Source organism: Anolis sagrei, chromosome 3, assembly GCF_037176765.1.
Source record: "Anolis sagrei isolate rAnoSag1 chromosome 3, rAnoSag1.mat, whole genome shotgun sequence".
In the NCBI taxonomy this organism is placed as follows: Eukaryota; Metazoa; Chordata; class Lepidosauria; order Squamata; family Dactyloidae; genus Anolis; species Anolis sagrei.
In genome coordinates, this window is record NC_090023.1 from 204,440,785 (window position 1) to 204,458,750 (window position 17,966).

Sequence of the window (17,966 nt, forward strand, 5' to 3'; positions counted from 1 at the left end):
TTGTTATTTCTGAGAATTATAATAGCTAATCTCTTTATGGCAAGATGGCTTACTTCAAATAATTGTTTATGCTCAAAAACCTTTTGTCTTCATATTGCAAAGACAATATGAGTTAAACACGCACAAACCCAAGGCACGCTTATCCATCCCTTATTTTATCCCATTGTTCTTGTTGATTGGATTAATTCTTTGGTTTACATGAAAACTGTGGACTGATGACCTGTAGTACTTGACAGGCAGAATGAGTATTCTATTATCACTTTTCTTTTCCCTTTTAATGTGTTGTCTTTATAAAGTATAATAAGTACTTCTGTTTTGAGTGGGACATTTTTGCTTTGTATCAATTATTAAAAATGTGCATGAGCTTACACAATAAGGCATAGACTTGTTGCTGTTCTGTCTTGTTAAATATGTATTCAGCCTTCAATTCATAGGTTAATAGCATTTATTTGCTTTTGAAAATGTGTATTTGGTAGTTCTATTATGTTAATATAGACTAAATGTACCCTCTTCAGAAATATTTGCTTTGTTTTAAATAGGTATTTCCACAACTGTTAATCTGCATGTTGACTTCTGGAGCGGTATTCTTATTAGGAGGCTTGTGAAAAGCTAGAAGTTAACACTCTCTGCCACTTAAGGGTCTATCACCATAAATAATAGTTAAATGCTGTTCCATACAAATTGATTTTACAGGTCCTGGGGGTCAGAAAATGCCTGTGTGATCACTCATAGCAATACACCGTGAAGGATTAAACAATGAAATTGTCTTTCTCCTCCCTCTGCTTAACAATTTAATACAGAGTCTACAAAGAGCTTTTTACAAATAATTTTATTTTGTGCTGATATTTTTTCTAAAGCAGAAGAGCAACTTCTGTAATGATTTTGTGTGTGTGTGTGTGTCAGGAGCGACTTGAGAAATTGCAAGTTGCTTCTGGTGTGAGAGAAATGACTGGCTGCAAGGACATTGCCCAGGGGACACCCAGATGTTTTGATGTTTTACCATTATTGGGGGAGGCTTCCCTCATGTCCCCGCATGGGGAGCTAGAGCTGACAGAGGGAGCTCATCCGTGCTCTCCCCAGATTCAAACCTCCGACCTGCCAGCACAAGAGTTTAACCCATTGCGCCACCGAGGGTAATGAAATAAGAACGGAGTACAACAAACCATAGTATGCTTTTGTTCATGGAAATAAAGCTACACAAGCAATTACAAAACAAACAAACAAACTGCTTTTGGTGGACTATGCCCTTTTAGACAAATTTCAAAAATCTGTTTTTGCCAAGGATATTACTGTGCCTAATTCAAGCACAGGATACAGTATAGCTAAGTCAACAGTATAACTCATGAGAGAGATTTTGTGATTTTTAAAATAAGAATATAGCATTGTGAATAATAGCAGCTGTCTTAAAAGGAGGTGAGGACTTGGATTGAAAAAAAGCACCACAGAAAGCCAGAGTGGCAATTTCTTATTTTGTGCCTGGAAATACAACATCTTAATCACTGGATTTTGTCATTCAGCTGTGTTATATTGACGGACTTTAGTCTCCCATTTTTCTGCTCTTGAAAGTGATAAATATGATTGCTCTGTTATCCATTTTTTTTATTGTATACGACCCAGGCTTCCCACTCTTTGGCTGTGCATCAGCCGTTGGATTGCTGCCATCCATTAATGCAAGCTCCCCGTGGAGAGCCTGGTGAAGAATTATACTCCGATTCACCAGATTGTGTTAAATAGTCCAGCTGTTGAGCTTTGAAAGATAGTTCACTTCCAAAGTGAAATAAAAAGGACCTTGGCATTTACGGCTGCGACCATTTTCCTCGTGTTGGGGCAATCAGCGTTTTCCGAGGTAGCATTTTCCTCAAATAACTCCCTTAGCATTATGTCACTTCTAAAGTTTCCTTCCCCACAATGTTCAAAAGAGTATTTCCCTTTCCAGTTTCAAGGAAAGATGGAAACCTACGGCAATTTCCAGCGTTATTTTCCTAACATAAAATGTTGAACAATTCTGGAACGGAATCACCAACTTAATCTATGAAGATTAACCCTGGTGAACTAATTAGCCTCACACGCCTGTGTTAGAAATAATGTGCATAATCTGAACTATAAACAAATACATAGGTCAAGTAGCATTTTAAAGTGCTTAATTCGTCTTAAGGAAATACGGCTGTGGAGGACAAAATTCTTCCAGGACAACGCTTTGCCATTTCTGTGATCTGGCTTTCATTAGCTAAAGCGGCAGGATTTTATTGCTTTAAGCCAATGAAATTGCACAATTTCTGCTTCCCCCCTGTCTTGCTGGGTAACCTTTCTTCTTGAACAATTGCTTGAGCTGGTCCAGTAATAATTGGACTCATCACATCAATTTCCTTCTCCCCAAAAGATTCTTCTTGTAGTTTCCAATGCTTACAGTTAACTGGCAGCTTCCACGGACTACGGTCAAATCTGCCAATTTGCACTTCTTGAGTGCAACTGCTGGCCAATTGGTATCTTAAATTATTTTTCCACAAGGAAAATTTTTAGTTTTATGAGCCAAGTATTGTAGCATTCTAAAAATTTATCACCAGGAAAGGTTCCAGTACAAATAAATGGCAATAAACATGAAATTTGTAACAATATTAGATAAGATAGAAATACCATCACTAGGTAAAAATCCAAGTTATAGGAAGAAACTAAGGCCCCTTCCAGACAGGCCCTATATCCCAGGATTTGATCCCAAGTTTTCTCCTTTAAGATGGATTATATGAGTGCCAGATAATCTGGGATAAACAGAAAACCTGGGACCAGATCCTGGAATACAGGGCCTGTCTGGAAGGGCTCCTAAGTGTCTGTCTATACAGGCAAAAAAAACAAAAACAAAACAACCATTGTAACCAGTTCTGGTTTTTGTTAATGCTTGGTGTGTCATATTCTGTTCATTGGGACCCCCCTCTAATTGGAAGAAGATCAAATACAAAGATGGTACGGGAGCAGATGAATTATCATTAGCAGAAACATTATATGTGAACTCTGGTGAATACTCAAAGAAATGTGAAGCAAAGTTACCACTCCAAATTTACTGGAGTTAGGGTCACAGTATCCCCACAAGTGAAAAATAAAAAATAATGAAATTGTTATTTTTTTACTGGAAAGAACACTTTGTTAGGAATATTTAGTGAACTTGCTCTGGATCATTCTGAGCACCTAAAGATTCCTAGAGAGATGTTCACGCTGATACAGTGATCAATTTGCATCAGAAGTTGACCATCAATTTGCACCAGAGTACCTAGAGAGTCCTAGAGAAGTTTTCATTAAAAGCAATGATCAAATCTGCAAATGTGGAGGGATGACTGTATTGTAATTTTGTCTCCTTGTTAATCTAACCATTCATTCCATGCTGCTAATGTAACATGACTGAGATCCCCAGAACAATTGTCACATTAGCTCCAGTACCTTTAGTGAAGTATCACTTCAGAAAGTTGTGTGAGAACTGCAAAAATTGCCTGAAATCTTATGCCATAATGCAGCTATTGTTTCCTGAACATGTGCTGTAACATTGGTTGGGGTATTGTTTATATTAAAGGATTTGCAAGTACAAAGAAGCATTTAAAGAGTTATGGTTTTAAAAATACATCATCATGCCTTTCAGGTCACCAAGCGATGTGGGACTTGAAAACAAGGTTGCTGGTATAGAAAAGCCAGAAGAATCCATGGTACTATTGAATGCTGAGAAAACCAAAGAGCAAATGCCTGAACATGTGGATCAAGGCCAGATGACGAAAGAAAAAGGTCAACATCTTCATAAAGATGGTAGCGTGGAACAAACAAAAGAAAAAGACACCTCTCACTGCTAATTGACGTACGAAAAGGCATTGACTTCTGGAAATTCCTTTCAGTGATTGTCAATTGTGTTGTTTCTGTTTACTGCAAAGGGCTATTCTTCATACTTTCTGGTGTGTCTGGTTTACTGAATTAGCCTTAGTTTTATACAATCCAAAGTCTCACTTTGGGCTACTTACTCCTGTTTTTACCTCTGCTCTGAGTCTGTCTCTCCAAAAGCTGTGAGATGTTTACTTCTTAAATTATGCAAAATATCAAATATTATTCTGCAATAATGACTTGCTTAAGGCATGATTCAAAGACTACTGATGCTGATTTGAAAGCATAGGTCAAACCTTAATGAGGTTGAAACATCAATGTACTTGTGTGAGTGACTGATAGGGTAACCACAACTTTCTTTAGCAAACAAAGGACAGTCTATTGAGGCCTTGTTTGTAAGGCTTATTGGGCTGCTTCCTTTGGCCAGAGGTGGTCACACTTTTTCCAGGGTGACATGATGTAGATTCAAGAGGTCTATTTTTTTCCTATATGTCCCTTATGATTTTTCCCTTCTCCTATTGTTGCCTGTGCTGGTGGAATTTGGTGATTATATTGCATTAATGGGATTCTGGTTTTTGCACTTTTGAACATTTTGTAGGCTTCAAGTTATTGTCGAAGGCTTTCATGGCCAGAATCACTGGATTGTTGTAGGTTTTTCAGGCTGTATGGCCATGTTCTAGAAGCATTCTCTCCTGACGTTTCACCTGCACTTATGGCAGGCATCCCCAGAGGTTGTGAGGCTTCAAGTTCTCATTAAAATGACAATTTACTTCAGAGTCATTGTAGCTCAAACTGCACTGATAGTCACATAATAGCATCCATATTATCCAGGCAGTTTAAATAGCCATGAATGGGCAAATGTTTCAAAAATATATACAGTTTGTATCAGATTGTATGCAATGCTTAAATAAAAGGCATTCATTGCATTATAGAGTTGGAAAGGATTGCAAGGGCCACCTAGTCCAATCCGATTCTATGTGAAACAGAAAATAAACTGCCTCTGCCTCTTCTAGGAAGTGACTAGCACATAATTTGTGTTCTTACTTGTAAGCAAATTAGTTTTTAAATATATAAATCAATTAAACTTCATTTAGTCAAGTAATTTAGCTGACTCAATTGACTCACAGTACCATCCTATATGTCCAGCTGAGTTCATAGGACTTTCTTCCAGGTAAATAAATCAGAGGTCAGCAAAGTGCAGGCCTTGGGGCAACCTATATCCCCAAATACGTATTATGGCCCTCAACACTTCCAGTCATGTTTCTGGCAAAACAAAATGGAGTGGTTGCTTTCCTAGAAGCCTCCAAGTTTAGTAATGGACATTTTAAATAGCTTGTAAGCCCCCCTGCATTATTAAATATAAGAAATAAACATTTTTGAGAATCAAAAGTGGACATCTGATCACTTTATTGGAATTGTTCAGAGGCCCAGTGCATATAGCAGGCCTCTGGACCTACTCTACTTATCCAGTTTTCACCTAGTGAAACTGGAAAAAAAGGTGTGTTCTTGCCCCTTCTTCAATTTCCATTCATTTCAAAGGGCTCTGCTTGGTGGATTTTGTCTATATTGCTAAAATTCAAAAGTACAATCTTTCACAGAAGGGCTAGCAGCAGCTGGTGGCTTCCATATCAGTCACGTGGTAAATCTGCTCTGGGTTTTAGTCCAAACATCGAAGGAGCTATCCGATATGTTGAGAATGTTTTGGAGAGGAGTGAAAACCACATGTAGATTCACTGCATTAATGCTATTGAAGCCTTCAGTTCACACTGATAAGGCCTATTGTACCCTTCTTGTTCAGTTTTGCATCAATACATTTGGAAAGCAAAAATACAGTACTGTAACAAGATTTTTTTTTCATCAGTTTCTTTGCAAGTACAAAGTCACAAAAGCTTGCTTAGCTGTTGAAAAGATCCAAAGCACAAATTGTTCCAGAGATAGGGAATATTAATCTAAAGCTTCCATAGCTGAAGTGAAATGGAAACAGATTTCCACTGGCTTGATTGGCAATGCACTCTTTACTTTCAGGGTCAGAGAGTTAATTCCCAGATACACTGTTTGGAGGAGAACGTAAATAAATCTATTTCCTTTAACCCAACCACACACTCTATAATCTTGCTAGATTTTGTTCCACTAAGCATATATATATAGGGTTCAATCATAGCTAATTTTCTTCAGATGATACTTGCCATGTTTTCCCAAGCTTGATATTTAGGACCAAACTGCCCATCAGCCCCTGGGCCAGCTCCATCACAGGCAGAAATCTAGATTTTATTTTTCTGCTTAATAAAAAAAAAGTTACCATTGTTTCCAAATGATAGCTTCTCCAGAAAAGGAGATGTTAATGTGCAGGTATTCACTATATGGATAGTATTTTTGACAGGAATCAGCTGGCAGGAATATTTCATGAAACACTGTCAGCCATATTTTGTGAATGAATACAAAATAGTGAGCTGACACAGACAAAGAGCTTCCTCTCTAATGTAATATTAACCATTACATTTTCTTTATATGTTAAGCATGCCCTTTTCCAGACCTGCCCTCTTCAATGAAAAGCCATTTCAGAGTAGCTAAAATCTTCAGAAAACACCTCTCACTCTTTGCTGTTTTGAAAAATAGCAATCATGGTAGTAGTAGAAACTTACAATCTCTTGCAAGCATAGCCATATTTTGACTTTATGTTTCACTTACTATATCCACGTAAGGCTTTAATGTCTGTGCTACCTTCATAGGTTACTTTCATCCACTTTTGTGTTTACTTTCAACCAACTGCAGCTACAATGCACTTATTTTGTATGGTCTTGATTGGAGATTGCATCAAATTAATTGTTTAGCATGGGGTGAAGAACCCGAGGTCCTCTCAGTGTTCCTCTCAAAACTGTCCAGACCATGACCAACAAAACATAAACCGTGTAAAATTCAAAATAGTGTTAATTTGGGCTTACAGTAGACAAGATCCTTTCCCCATGTCCTCACATAATAAAATGTGTTGCCCTACTGGTGAGATGAAAAGGGCTCTTTTGGGAAAATTTAGACCTCAAGACAGGCATATTTATGGAGAGACATTCCTTGAATTACTGAGGTCTGAAGCCACATAAGGCCTTGGTATCACCAGCATCTTGAATTTACACTGAAATTGTACTAGAACCCCTTAAAGGCCAGCGCTATACATTTTTCTATATGATGTTCTGATCACTAGTCTTATACACACAGCACTAGCTTCAGCTTCCAAATTGTCTTCAACAGCAGTACTATGCAGGGTGTACTGCAGAAATCTTAAGAGTTAATTAGATGTTGCAGCCATTTCAATGTGTCTATGTATGCAATGTCTGAATCAAGTGTAAATAGTAGCTCCTTTTTAAATGCACTGTTAGAACACAGATAGGAATCACGTAGTCCAGTAACTGCATTTGGAACCCATCCAACACACACATTTTAACAAAATACCTTGAAAGCTGCTATTTTCAGTCTTAAAGTAGGTTGCAAATATTCTAATGTGCATGGTGTTGCCTCTCAATGCTATTTAGGCCCTTACACTGCACCTCCAGGTACCTAAAAATCTATCAAAATGGGACTGGGAGTGACCAAAACATCACTTCCGGTTTCAGAAAATTGTCAGAATGTATCCCACAAAAAATCTAGGTGACTCAAAAATGGGTTCTAAAATATCTGTTACTGGCAGTCATGAATCTCACATGGTGACCATCCATAATAACTCTTGCATTGCAACCTCTCTCAATATAGTATCGTCCAGATGTATAGTATTACAGAGAAACAATCCTTGCCAAAAAAGTCAAGGATGGTTATTGCGAAGTCCATGGATAATCATAGAGGTGGAAGTGACCACAAGGGCCAACTGGTCCAATCCCCTGCCATGCAGGAACACACAATCAAAGCACCTGTGACAGATAGCCATCCAGCCTCTGCTTAAAAACCCCCAGAGAAGGAGATTCCACTGCTACACAACATTACTCCAAAACAACAGGAGAGTCATAAGTTTTGTTGAGTTTCTAACTATGCTACAAATGCTATGGACTTGCTTGATACAATTGGGAACTCAGGGTATGTAACTATGTGTTTAGTATCAAACTGTAGGGGAAGCTTTCCTATTCAGGCTTGTTGGTCTTCATGTGAGGAAAACAAGGGAACGAACGTTGGAGGTGGTACTAGTACACTGCACATGTTGATAGAACACACTGATAGAGCTAATAATGATTGGTACCCCAATACATAGGTAGAAGTTCCATGCAATCAAGTCAGTACCTGCAGAAACACTGAAATTTGTATCATATAGAATGGTCACAAATGTCAACAGCCACAAATTTCTAAATTCTACTGTAATACATTAAATATTCCAGAGCCACAATTAATTGTAAATTATTGATCTTAGCAGAAACTTTTGTTCTTTGAAACTTTAGGACTTTTGCAAGCAGACAACTCTGAGATGCTGTATGCTGAAAGACCACAACATATCATCAAATGAGGAATGAAAATAAATAAAACATGGGGTTTTAATCTTGCAGTAAAGTTGTTCATATTACTCTCTCCTATGACAAATATATGGTATAATTTAATACCTTGCCTGCAAATTCAGTTTTTTAATGTATCCAAGATCAAAATACTTTTACAATAAAATGGTGTGACAAAGATACATTTTTGAAGCCTTGAACAATTTGCAATATAGTGTTTGTTTAAACTTGGGTGATACTGTTCTTGAATGCACTGTAAGATTTTTTTTTATAATAGGAGATGGTGATCAGTAATTAGAATTAACGGATGAATGTGTTTAGTTTGCTAGATTGGCTTTGTATGTAGATGCTCAGTGCTTATCTCCTTTAAAATGATATCATTAAGACTGCAATCCTATGTAAACATAGCTGGGAGTAACACTACTGAATTCAGTGGCAGTGACTTTGGAAGAGATAAGCACCATATTGCAGTTAGTGCAGTAGTTGTATGCAAATACTTTTTTGGTGTGTTTAGAAAATGTTGGGGTTGATCATTCCATAAATATAGCGAAGCATGTCTATTTGTTACTCTTTTCAATCAGCCTTTTAGTAGGGCTTTTCCCCTACGAATTGATGTTGCACTTAGATCAGTTTGATTACACTGAATTTAATATGAAAATTTCTATGAGTATTTTTTCTTGAATTGTTGCAACTGGAAAAGATACAAAATTTCAAAAAATGTATTTATTTCTAGTTAAATTATTTGTTATACTCTGATATAAATTATTTCTTTTTAATGCTGCTTATTAAAAAGGTTTCTGATTATTTCCCAGATATTATTTTGGTATTATTTTCTGACTAAAACCAGAGTAATAAGGCCCAATTTCCATGCTGGAATCAACAAACATTGCGACTGACCATATATTGGAACATAGACCCCATTTACACTGCCATATAATCCAGTTTGAAATCGGGATAGATTGGTATAATCCAGTTTAATTTAACTGAGCTGAATTATATGAATCTATACTTATCTTATAATCGATCATATAATGCAGTTTCACACTGGATTATATGGCAGTGTAGATGGAGTCATATCCTCTTCTCCTGCACAGAAATCTAGACAAAAATGCTTGGCTCATTCCTAATTATATTTACGTATTTCATGTAGAGACATGTTGTATCAGTGAACAGAGCAAATCTATATGTGCATGCCTTCTGTACAAAGGCAGAGATCCTCTACAAAAATAAATTGGAAGCTTTGAGGTTATTTCTCACATCACCTGAGTTCAATACATTTATAAAGGACCACTATCTAACAAATGTTCATTAACTTTATTTCACAAAGGGATAGTTTTCTAAATACAAAAAACAAAGAGAACACAGGTATTTTAAAATTTCCATCTAAGATCATTCTGTCTACAACCAAATTTATTACTGCTATTTTAAAATGAAAATATGATTAGCATATGAATTTACTTTGAATATAAAACCCAAAATTAAGGCACTATTTTCAATGTTGACTATCATTTTTAACTATATGCATTCTTAAATGGTCTGTTAAAATATGCATGACTTATGGATTCTGCAGTTGCTTCCTCAAGGTTTCCTTCACCAAATCTTGGGCAGAGTATCCCTAGGAAGATATTGGCCAAGATTCAAGATTAATCTGTGTGGACATTCCTGACAAGATGTTTACCATTCCCACAAAGTAGCTGTTACTCAGGGTGTTTGTTGGCAGGAAGAAGAAAACTGATCAGGCAAAACAGAAATTAAATAGTTCTCCTGGATAGAGAACAACCTCATCACCCCCCCCCCCCCATTTCTAGCTAGTGATGGTTACTACCCGGTTGCTCCCTTCCCCTGTAAATAGAGCAGGGATCCAAGGACCTGAAAACTGTCTTGGGGATGTTTGGGGATGTTGCTTAAGGAGTCAGGGAATACCTCTTCACCAAAAAGTCAAAAACAGACATACAGCTGTTTCCCCATCTTAGTAAACCAAGGACGGTATAGTGTGCTTCAAAGCAAATTATTCTAAGCTGCTGCTGGCCCCAAAAATATAAAAAATGAAACATTTCCTACAAAGCAGCTTGAACTATTCCTGTATCAAAATCAGTACAATCAAATTCGTCTTCTTCCTCTTCTTCCTCCTCTTCAACAAAATCAAATAAATCACGTTCATCTCTTTCACCTGTAATGAGAACAAAGATATAACCTATATGATTTTTTTTTAAAAAGTGTGCATGAAGCAGGCAAGAATAATATTTTCTAGTTTCACAAATATTTTGTCCATCTAAGAAAAAACAATCAGAAAAGTGGTTTAAAAATAAAGACCCCCCCCCCAAGTTAACTTATACATATGTTAAATATCACTTCTATTACTGTATTAAATATAAATCCTATACAAGGAGAAAGGTAGGACATTAAATTAAATTGTCTAGTTAAAAAGTGCACATGATGCCAAATTTCATTTGCAACATAGGATCCCTATCACAGCAAACTTATTGAATCAATTAGGTTTATGTCAGTGTTAACTCAACATGCAAGAACTGACTCTAAATATACTCTAGTTGAGACATGTCTTAGACCATAATATCCTAGCTCAGACAGATTTCAAGATTCTGTATCATTCTCCTAAAGCTTATATAGCTCTTTGCCCCGATGGAAGTTACCCCGATGGAAGTTATTCAAAATAGCATGATGCCTTCTTATATCTAGCTGAATTCAGTGTTAGAGTTACATGTACTAATAACTTCTATTTAAACCATTGGGTTCTAAAGCATCCTTAACTTTATTTTGCTTATATTTCTGTATATAAATTGGTAAGAAAATCATTTGGAGAAATCAGGACTTTCCAACTGACAGATCAAAGACTTATGTCATTTCAGTATATGATATATCCATAGTCTATAACAGGCATCCTCATGCTGTGGCCCTCCAGCTGTTTGGGCCTCCAATTCCCAGAAACCCTAATGAGCATGTTCAATTGTCAGGAATTCTGAGAATTGAAGGTCTAAACATCTGGAGGGCCACAGTTTGAGGATGCCTGAACTATAACATGATTTGCCAACAGTCTTGCGACAATTATCAGACAGGCAACATTGCCCGTCCTATGACACTTCAACTTCACTTGAGGCACAGAGCCCACTGGCTCCCATCACACAATATTGATCTACTTCGTGCTTCAAGTGAAGTGTTGCAGGAGGTGGTGGCGGTGGAAACAACCAGAGGAAGCCAAGTGGTGACACTTCCCCCATGGGATGAGGTGAGAGGAAAGGTGGGCGATGCAGAGAATGGAGCAACAGATTCTCCACACCACACACTGTACCCCACCGGATATGCCATGATGCAAGGCATAACCCAGTCTTAATGTGATGAGGTCCTTAGTACATACAGAAGAACAGTATTTTGTGCACACAGTAGAATGGAAGTAGGCTATGGAAAATGCACTAGGTTTCCATTCACACAATCTGTTCTAACAGAAGACTTCTAAAAAAGATGTAACAGATTCCTGTCTTCACACTTCGTTGTTCACAAATATCACATAGGTAAATCAGGATGCTGTCACACCTGCATAAGAAATAACTGTGCCCAACAATTCAACTGTATCTTGAAATAAACTGTGACCTATGGCAACCCTATCCTTGGGTGTTCTTGAGAAGATTGATTCTGAGGAGGTTCACCATTGCGTCTTTCTAAAGATGAGAGAGTATGATTTGTCTCAGATCATCAAGGAGGTTGAAGCTAAGCTGCAATTCAAACCCTATTCTGACACTCTAAACCATGGGTCCTCCAACTTTTTAAACAGAGGGCCAGGTCACAGTCCCTCAAACTGTTGTAGGGCCAGATTATAATTTGGAAAAAAAAGTGAATGAATTCCTATGCACACTGCACATATCATATTTGTAGTGCAAAACACTTTAAAAAAAACAATACAATAATTAAAATGAATAACAATTTAAACAAATATGAACTTATTAGTATTTCAATGGGAAGTGTGGGCCTGGTTTTGGCTGATGAGATAGGATTGTTGTTGTTGTTGTTGTTGTTGTTGTTGTTGTGTTGTTGTGTGCTTTCAAGTAATTTTAGACTTAGGTTGACCCTGAGCGAAGGACAGGTAAATGACCTTGGGGGGCCGCATCCTGCCCCCGAGCCCTAGTTTGAGGACCCCTGCTCTAAACAATACACCACATTACATGTGTTCCAGGGATTTAATGCAATTAAAACAAGCTACAAAATATTACTGTACACACTCATATAAGTCAACCTTATATATATGTGGTGGGCAGGTTTGAGGGCTAAATATACATGAGTATATACAATAATTCAAATGAAATTACATGGGATCATTGCAAGATTCACTCAAGGAACTGAAATTATATCATTTTATGTATGCCACTAGAACAAAGCAAAACTTAATATATGATGCTGCCTTATATCCAGACAAACTATATGCCCAGGATGACCAATAGTATGTTACTTAGCTGTGGCCTTCCTGAATCTCAGGTTATGTCTTTCCAAATAACTTGAAGATACCTAGGCTTTTCAGCATAAAAACCCTGACTTCTTTTTACTACACTCAAGTAATGTAAAAACCATTATGTCAGCGGTTGCACTTTCTAGAAGATCACACAAAGGTAGTATCATATACATAGTGCTCTGCTTATTAAGTGTTGTGTAAGAGATTTTTTTGTTTTCTAGGAAGTCCTGTAAAAACTGTCTCCCCTGCCCAAGTGCAGCCTATCACCAACTATTATCTCTCCCCAAGACTCCTATTAGAGATATATTCGATATTAAATATGCAGTGGGTATAACATTTTCTCAGTGTTATGTTTCTGCATCTTTACAAGGAAGACAATAGAACAATGAACAACAATTCTTTACATCATCTACAACATGCCAGACTCCAGCTCAAATTCTGTGAATAAATGTCTTTCTTTTTTTTAAAAAAAGTCTTCTATTGGCCTTGAAGATTCTGACCAATTAATTCTGCTGAAGAAAAGATTGTTGAAGCCTATTCCAAAAGAATGTCTTATTTTAACATTCAGGTAAATAGATAACTCATTATAAGGACAATATACTTTGTGGCAAATGTCACCCTGTTTTCTCCAAGTGTTTATTTATAGTCTTTTGATTCGCCTTCCCTCCCGCAGAGTGATTTCAATCGCCCCTTTCCAATCTTTGTATTCTTATTCATTAAACACTGAAAACAAAGTAAGAAAAGAGGTTTTTACAGAGTCTTCCATTCTTGCTCAGTTCTTCCTCTACAGCAAGGAGACGGTTGTATTTAGTCACTCTCTCTCCACGTGAAAGACCTCCCAATTTGATGAACTTGGTTCCTAGTCCAACAGCCTTAGACAAAAAGAATAAACAAACTAAACTAAAGACCAGTTTTAAACCTACACAACTAAATGAATACATATGTTGATTGCTACTGACTTAATTTTGGCACAAAATAAAAAAAGGCTTTAAATTAAAGTATTCCTCAAGAAAACACATTCTTCATCTCTGAATGAAGGACTATAATTGAAATATTTGTACTTATTATGCTGTTCTGAGTGTTATTTCCGAGGGCATAAAAATCCATGGGGGCATGGATAAAAAGAGTTTTTTTTAAAAAAGATTAGGTTGTGAGAATTAATTTAATTCTTCATGTTGTTATAAGAAATTTTCTGATGACTAAAACCCAGCTTCCTGCTGATAATGTATCTGCTTCTCACACATGAGACCAACAAGTTATTGGCACAGCTGCTATGAGGAGGCAGGATAAGAAAAAAGAAGTCAGTACTGAAAGCAGTAAGATAAGTCGCATCAAGTTAAGGGTTGGAGAGTGACAACCAAGCAGACGGCAGGGGGCAGAGTAGGGTGATGGGGTGCTACTGGATGAGAACTCACATCAATTTTCAATAAATGGCCATTTTTAGTAGCATCCCCTATATAATTTAACACAAAGAGTCTAGCACAAGTCCATTAAGTCCTGCAATACAAGAAATACTGTTCCTGCTCTATGTTTTGAATAATTTACTTAACTTTTCCTCAAAATGTCATCAAGAGACAATCCATATTTTCAGTGTGCTTCACTGTCCACTGCCAAACTACTTTCCCGCTTGAAGTTCAAAGATTAACTCCCTTTAAAAGCCAACTTTCTTCAGAAAGCCAATTTTCTAAAAGGTTATATGCGACACAACAACATTTGTACTATGAACCAGTTCATAACAAAACACAGCATTTGAGCAATTGAAGAGCATTCAGTATTTACCAGGTCCACCAGGCTGTCATCAATAGACTCTCCATCTGGACTTCCTAATATACAAATCTGCTTCCGATCTATATAAGACAAAAAGGGATTTAATCACATTCAATACAAAACTGTTTCCTGTATCCTGCCCTCGGAACTAAGAACTGAATCTAGTATATAAATGTGGAGCTTGTTTCCAAAAGGTGCCAAATCTGAACAAATTTTACTGGAATTTTAAAAAACCCATGCTACAATTATGCATTCTTTTGCTTTGAAATGCAATTTTCCCATCCCTGTGCCAAAGAGATTTGCTACATCCAGTAGTCTTGTGAATTTGTATAGAATCACTATCCATTTCCGTTTGTTTCATTCATAAGGCTCCGTTTTCATTTTCAAGTGGATCTCCTCAAAACAGCCGCCTTTCCAAATGAGCTTTTTCATCCCAGATCTGAAAAAACGAATATTTTCATCCCACTAGTGGCAATGGGTAGGCTTCTCAAGCCCCCTTTCCCCTCAGTTTTAGGGATAGAGGGGTGAACCTTGTCAGCTCCACCACCATTTCCCCCTCCAATCAAGAAGCCTGCAAGGTGGAGCTAGGGGAGGACCCATGGTGGGATCCTTGGCATGGGTCTGTTGACTTGCCAAGACCCAGAGTACCGGCTTGCCAGGCCCCAAAGGCACTGCCAGAGCCTGCAGCCAAGCATCAAGCACCTCTTACTGGGCACTTGGTTGCAGGGCAGGTGCTGGCGATTTGGACCTGTAGGACACACACACACACTCTCCTTCCAAGGACAGTGCATGTGTGGCCTGTAGGCCCAAAGCACCAGCACCTGCAGCCAAGCACAAAGCACCTCTAACTAAGTGCTTGGCTGCCAGGCTGCAGAGCAGATCCTGGTAGGTGCTCACACTTTGAGCCTGCAAGCCACACACACACTCTCTTTCCAAGAAGTGTGTGCGGCCCGAAGGCCCAAAGTGCCAGTGCCTGCCAGGGCCTGCAGCTAAGGCAACCAAACAGTTCCTACTTTCCTTTCATTTCACTGATATTTTCATACTGGAGGGGGGTGTACCATTTTGTGCCATCCAAATGAAACAAACGGTATGAAAACATGAAATAAATGGATGAAACAGTAACCAGGCCCATGACTAATACCCAGTCCTCCAAGTTCTATATAGCCCTTTAAACTTAAAACTATAGTCTATGAATTGATAAAAATTCATAGGCATATTTCAAATGTGAATCATATTGTCAGGGCAATTTAGTCTAATAAGCACTCTCTGCATTGGCAGTGAAATATAAAATACTGCACACTTTTCACAGATATTTAAATTTAATTCCTTTTCCTCTCACCTTCTAAAAGCTGGCTCACTTGTAAAAAATCAGTAATTTTAGTTTCATTGGTATATTTTAAGATGAAACCCCTGCATTTTGGGGTGCTCATGCTGTCATCCTCCAGAAGTTTAGACACATTCCTGCAGGAGTCCTCTGCAATAAGATGGTATTTGGCACCCAGGGTATTGCGCAAGACAATCCACTGTTGCTTGTCCTTTATGGGGTGCAAAAGAAGTGATTAATAAGTGCAGCTGTTAATTAGAGAAGGCAAAGGGGAACAAGAATGAACTGAATACATTATGTATTATTGTTATCATCATCATCATCATCATCATCATCATCACTATGACTAATACTACCATTACTACCATTACAACTATTTATTCATTGATATTCTATCTTGCTCTCAATACTGAGACTACCCACTTCCTATTATAGCGGGAAAATGGAAATATTTCCAAAAATGGGGGGAATGAGGCATTATCGCCATGTTCCTAAAGGGCAGGGCTTCCATCATGATCCTAAATGGAAGGAGGGAAGCTGGCCCCACACAACACTTCGATTACCCCGTAAGCCCCCATTCCTTTTCCTGCATGCTAAGAGTCAGCTGTTTTGCCCAAGCAAAGGAGGGGAGACACCAAAGGGAACAGAGACATGGCACAAACAAGAAGCGGAGGAGAAATAATCTCTTTATGTGCCCGCAATATCTCATACCCTCCTGATCCGGTTCCTCCTACTCTTCCGATGCACTGCATATTTCTGCTCCCCTTGATATCTCCCTTTCTTTGCTCAGGCAAACCAGACATTTAGAACACACAGGAAGAGGAGCCAGATCTGCAGGGCAAGTGATGTGCTGCCAAGGGCTGGCTCCACCTCTTCCTGCAAGGCACAAGGCAGAGTCTGTTTCGCTCAGTAAAAAGAAAAAAAAGTTGCCTGGTGAGAGAGAGGCACACGGCATGACTAGAAGAGCCTCCCCTTTGCTCCACTCACCTCCTGGGGGCCAGGCAGCCATGTAAATATCCATACAACAACCCCAACTTTGGAAGGTGGGCAGGGCAAGCTCACAAATAATCAAAACTATCAATGTAAAACCTATAAAAGTGAAGGGAAGATTATACTCTGAATGGTTTAACTGAAGATATAGACTAGTTGACAACAGTCTTGTCAGTTGTCTTACTGTGGAATTCAAAGAGGCATGAATGGAGAACGAAAGGGGAAAAGGTATCAAGAGAAAGGCGTGTCAAGCCAACTCTGAATGGACTGCTTTCCACCTGAAAACTGATGTCCTCACTGTGGAAGAACATGCAGGTCAAGAATAGGTCTCTACAGTCACCTATGGACCCACCGCCAAGACGCTATACTTGGAAGGCAATCATACTCGGATATGAAGGATCACCGATGAGATGATGAGATGAGAGTTCTGTCTTCTTTGTTTTCTGTTTTTGGCTATTTATCAGTGGTTTATATAATGGTGTATAATTGTAATTACCGTCATTGTCTTCCAGTCTTGTATTCGTGTTACTCAGATAATCTATAGTGTTAATGTTTGGAATGTTTGTTTGGTTTAAAGTACTTGCAGAACTATTATGATGGAGAATTTATTGTGTTAGCTAACATTGTCTGTTCCTTTTTGAAAGATGTCCTTTGCCATTGTTTTATTCTAGTGTCTTATTGTGTTCGTCTGAAAGTGAATTATTTTTATACGTACTATAAAAGGTTCTAATTTAATTGTTATCTGTCGTTAACCTATACAGTTATGTATTTTAAGAAGAATTTATTCTCTCTGAAGGCTCATTAACTGTAAGTTCACCAGGTTATAGCCTTGACTCGAGCTACCAAAATTAATGACAAATGAGACATAGATGTTGGAGTAAAAGTCTTTCTATATAAACAGAACCTCTGAATGTTAGCACTAGGCTGTGGGGTGTCAAGGAGAAGAGGCATTTTACTTTATATAAATCCTCTATAGCGTTGGTAAGTACTAGATTGAAGCTGTTCCTTGTAAATATGTGTTCATTGAATTTTATTATGATTATGTAGGGTGCCCCCACCCTCCCCCAACACTTCAGACTTTTGTCTGGAGGAAATATTGGAAACA

The 17,966-nt window shown here is 38.0% G+C and overlaps 2 protein-coding genes across 3 annotated transcripts in view; one reads left to right on the forward strand and one right to left on the reverse strand.

The window, feature by feature from the left end:
• SHTN1 (shootin 1) overlaps positions 1 to 9,125 on the forward strand; it is a 121,285-nt gene extending 112,160 nt beyond the window's left edge. The window contains exon 17 of the mRNA XM_060768503.2: positions 3,626 to 9,125. Within this exon, the coding sequence (XP_060624486.2) occupies positions 3,626 to 3,830 (205 nt within the window). The 3' untranslated portion in view covers positions 3,831 to 9,125. The remainder of the gene's footprint in view (positions 1 to 3,625) is intronic.
• A 2-nt stretch (positions 9,126 to 9,127) lies between these two features.
• The window catches only part of ENO4 (enolase 4), a 37,450-nt gene continuing 28,611 nt past the window's right edge, over positions 9,128 to 17,966 (reverse strand). For both annotated transcript variants that reach the window (XM_067465809.1, XM_060768502.2), the window contains 4 exons: positions 15,887 to 16,082; positions 14,560 to 14,627; positions 13,535 to 13,652; positions 9,128 to 10,491 (listed from right to left, as the gene is read on the reverse strand). In XM_067465809.1, the coding sequence (XP_067321910.1) occupies positions 10,379 to 10,491; positions 13,535 to 13,652; positions 14,560 to 14,627; positions 15,887 to 16,082 (495 nt within the window). In that variant the 3' untranslated portion in view covers positions 9,128 to 10,378. The remainder of the gene's footprint in view (positions 10,492 to 13,534; positions 13,653 to 14,559; positions 14,628 to 15,886; positions 16,083 to 17,966) is intronic.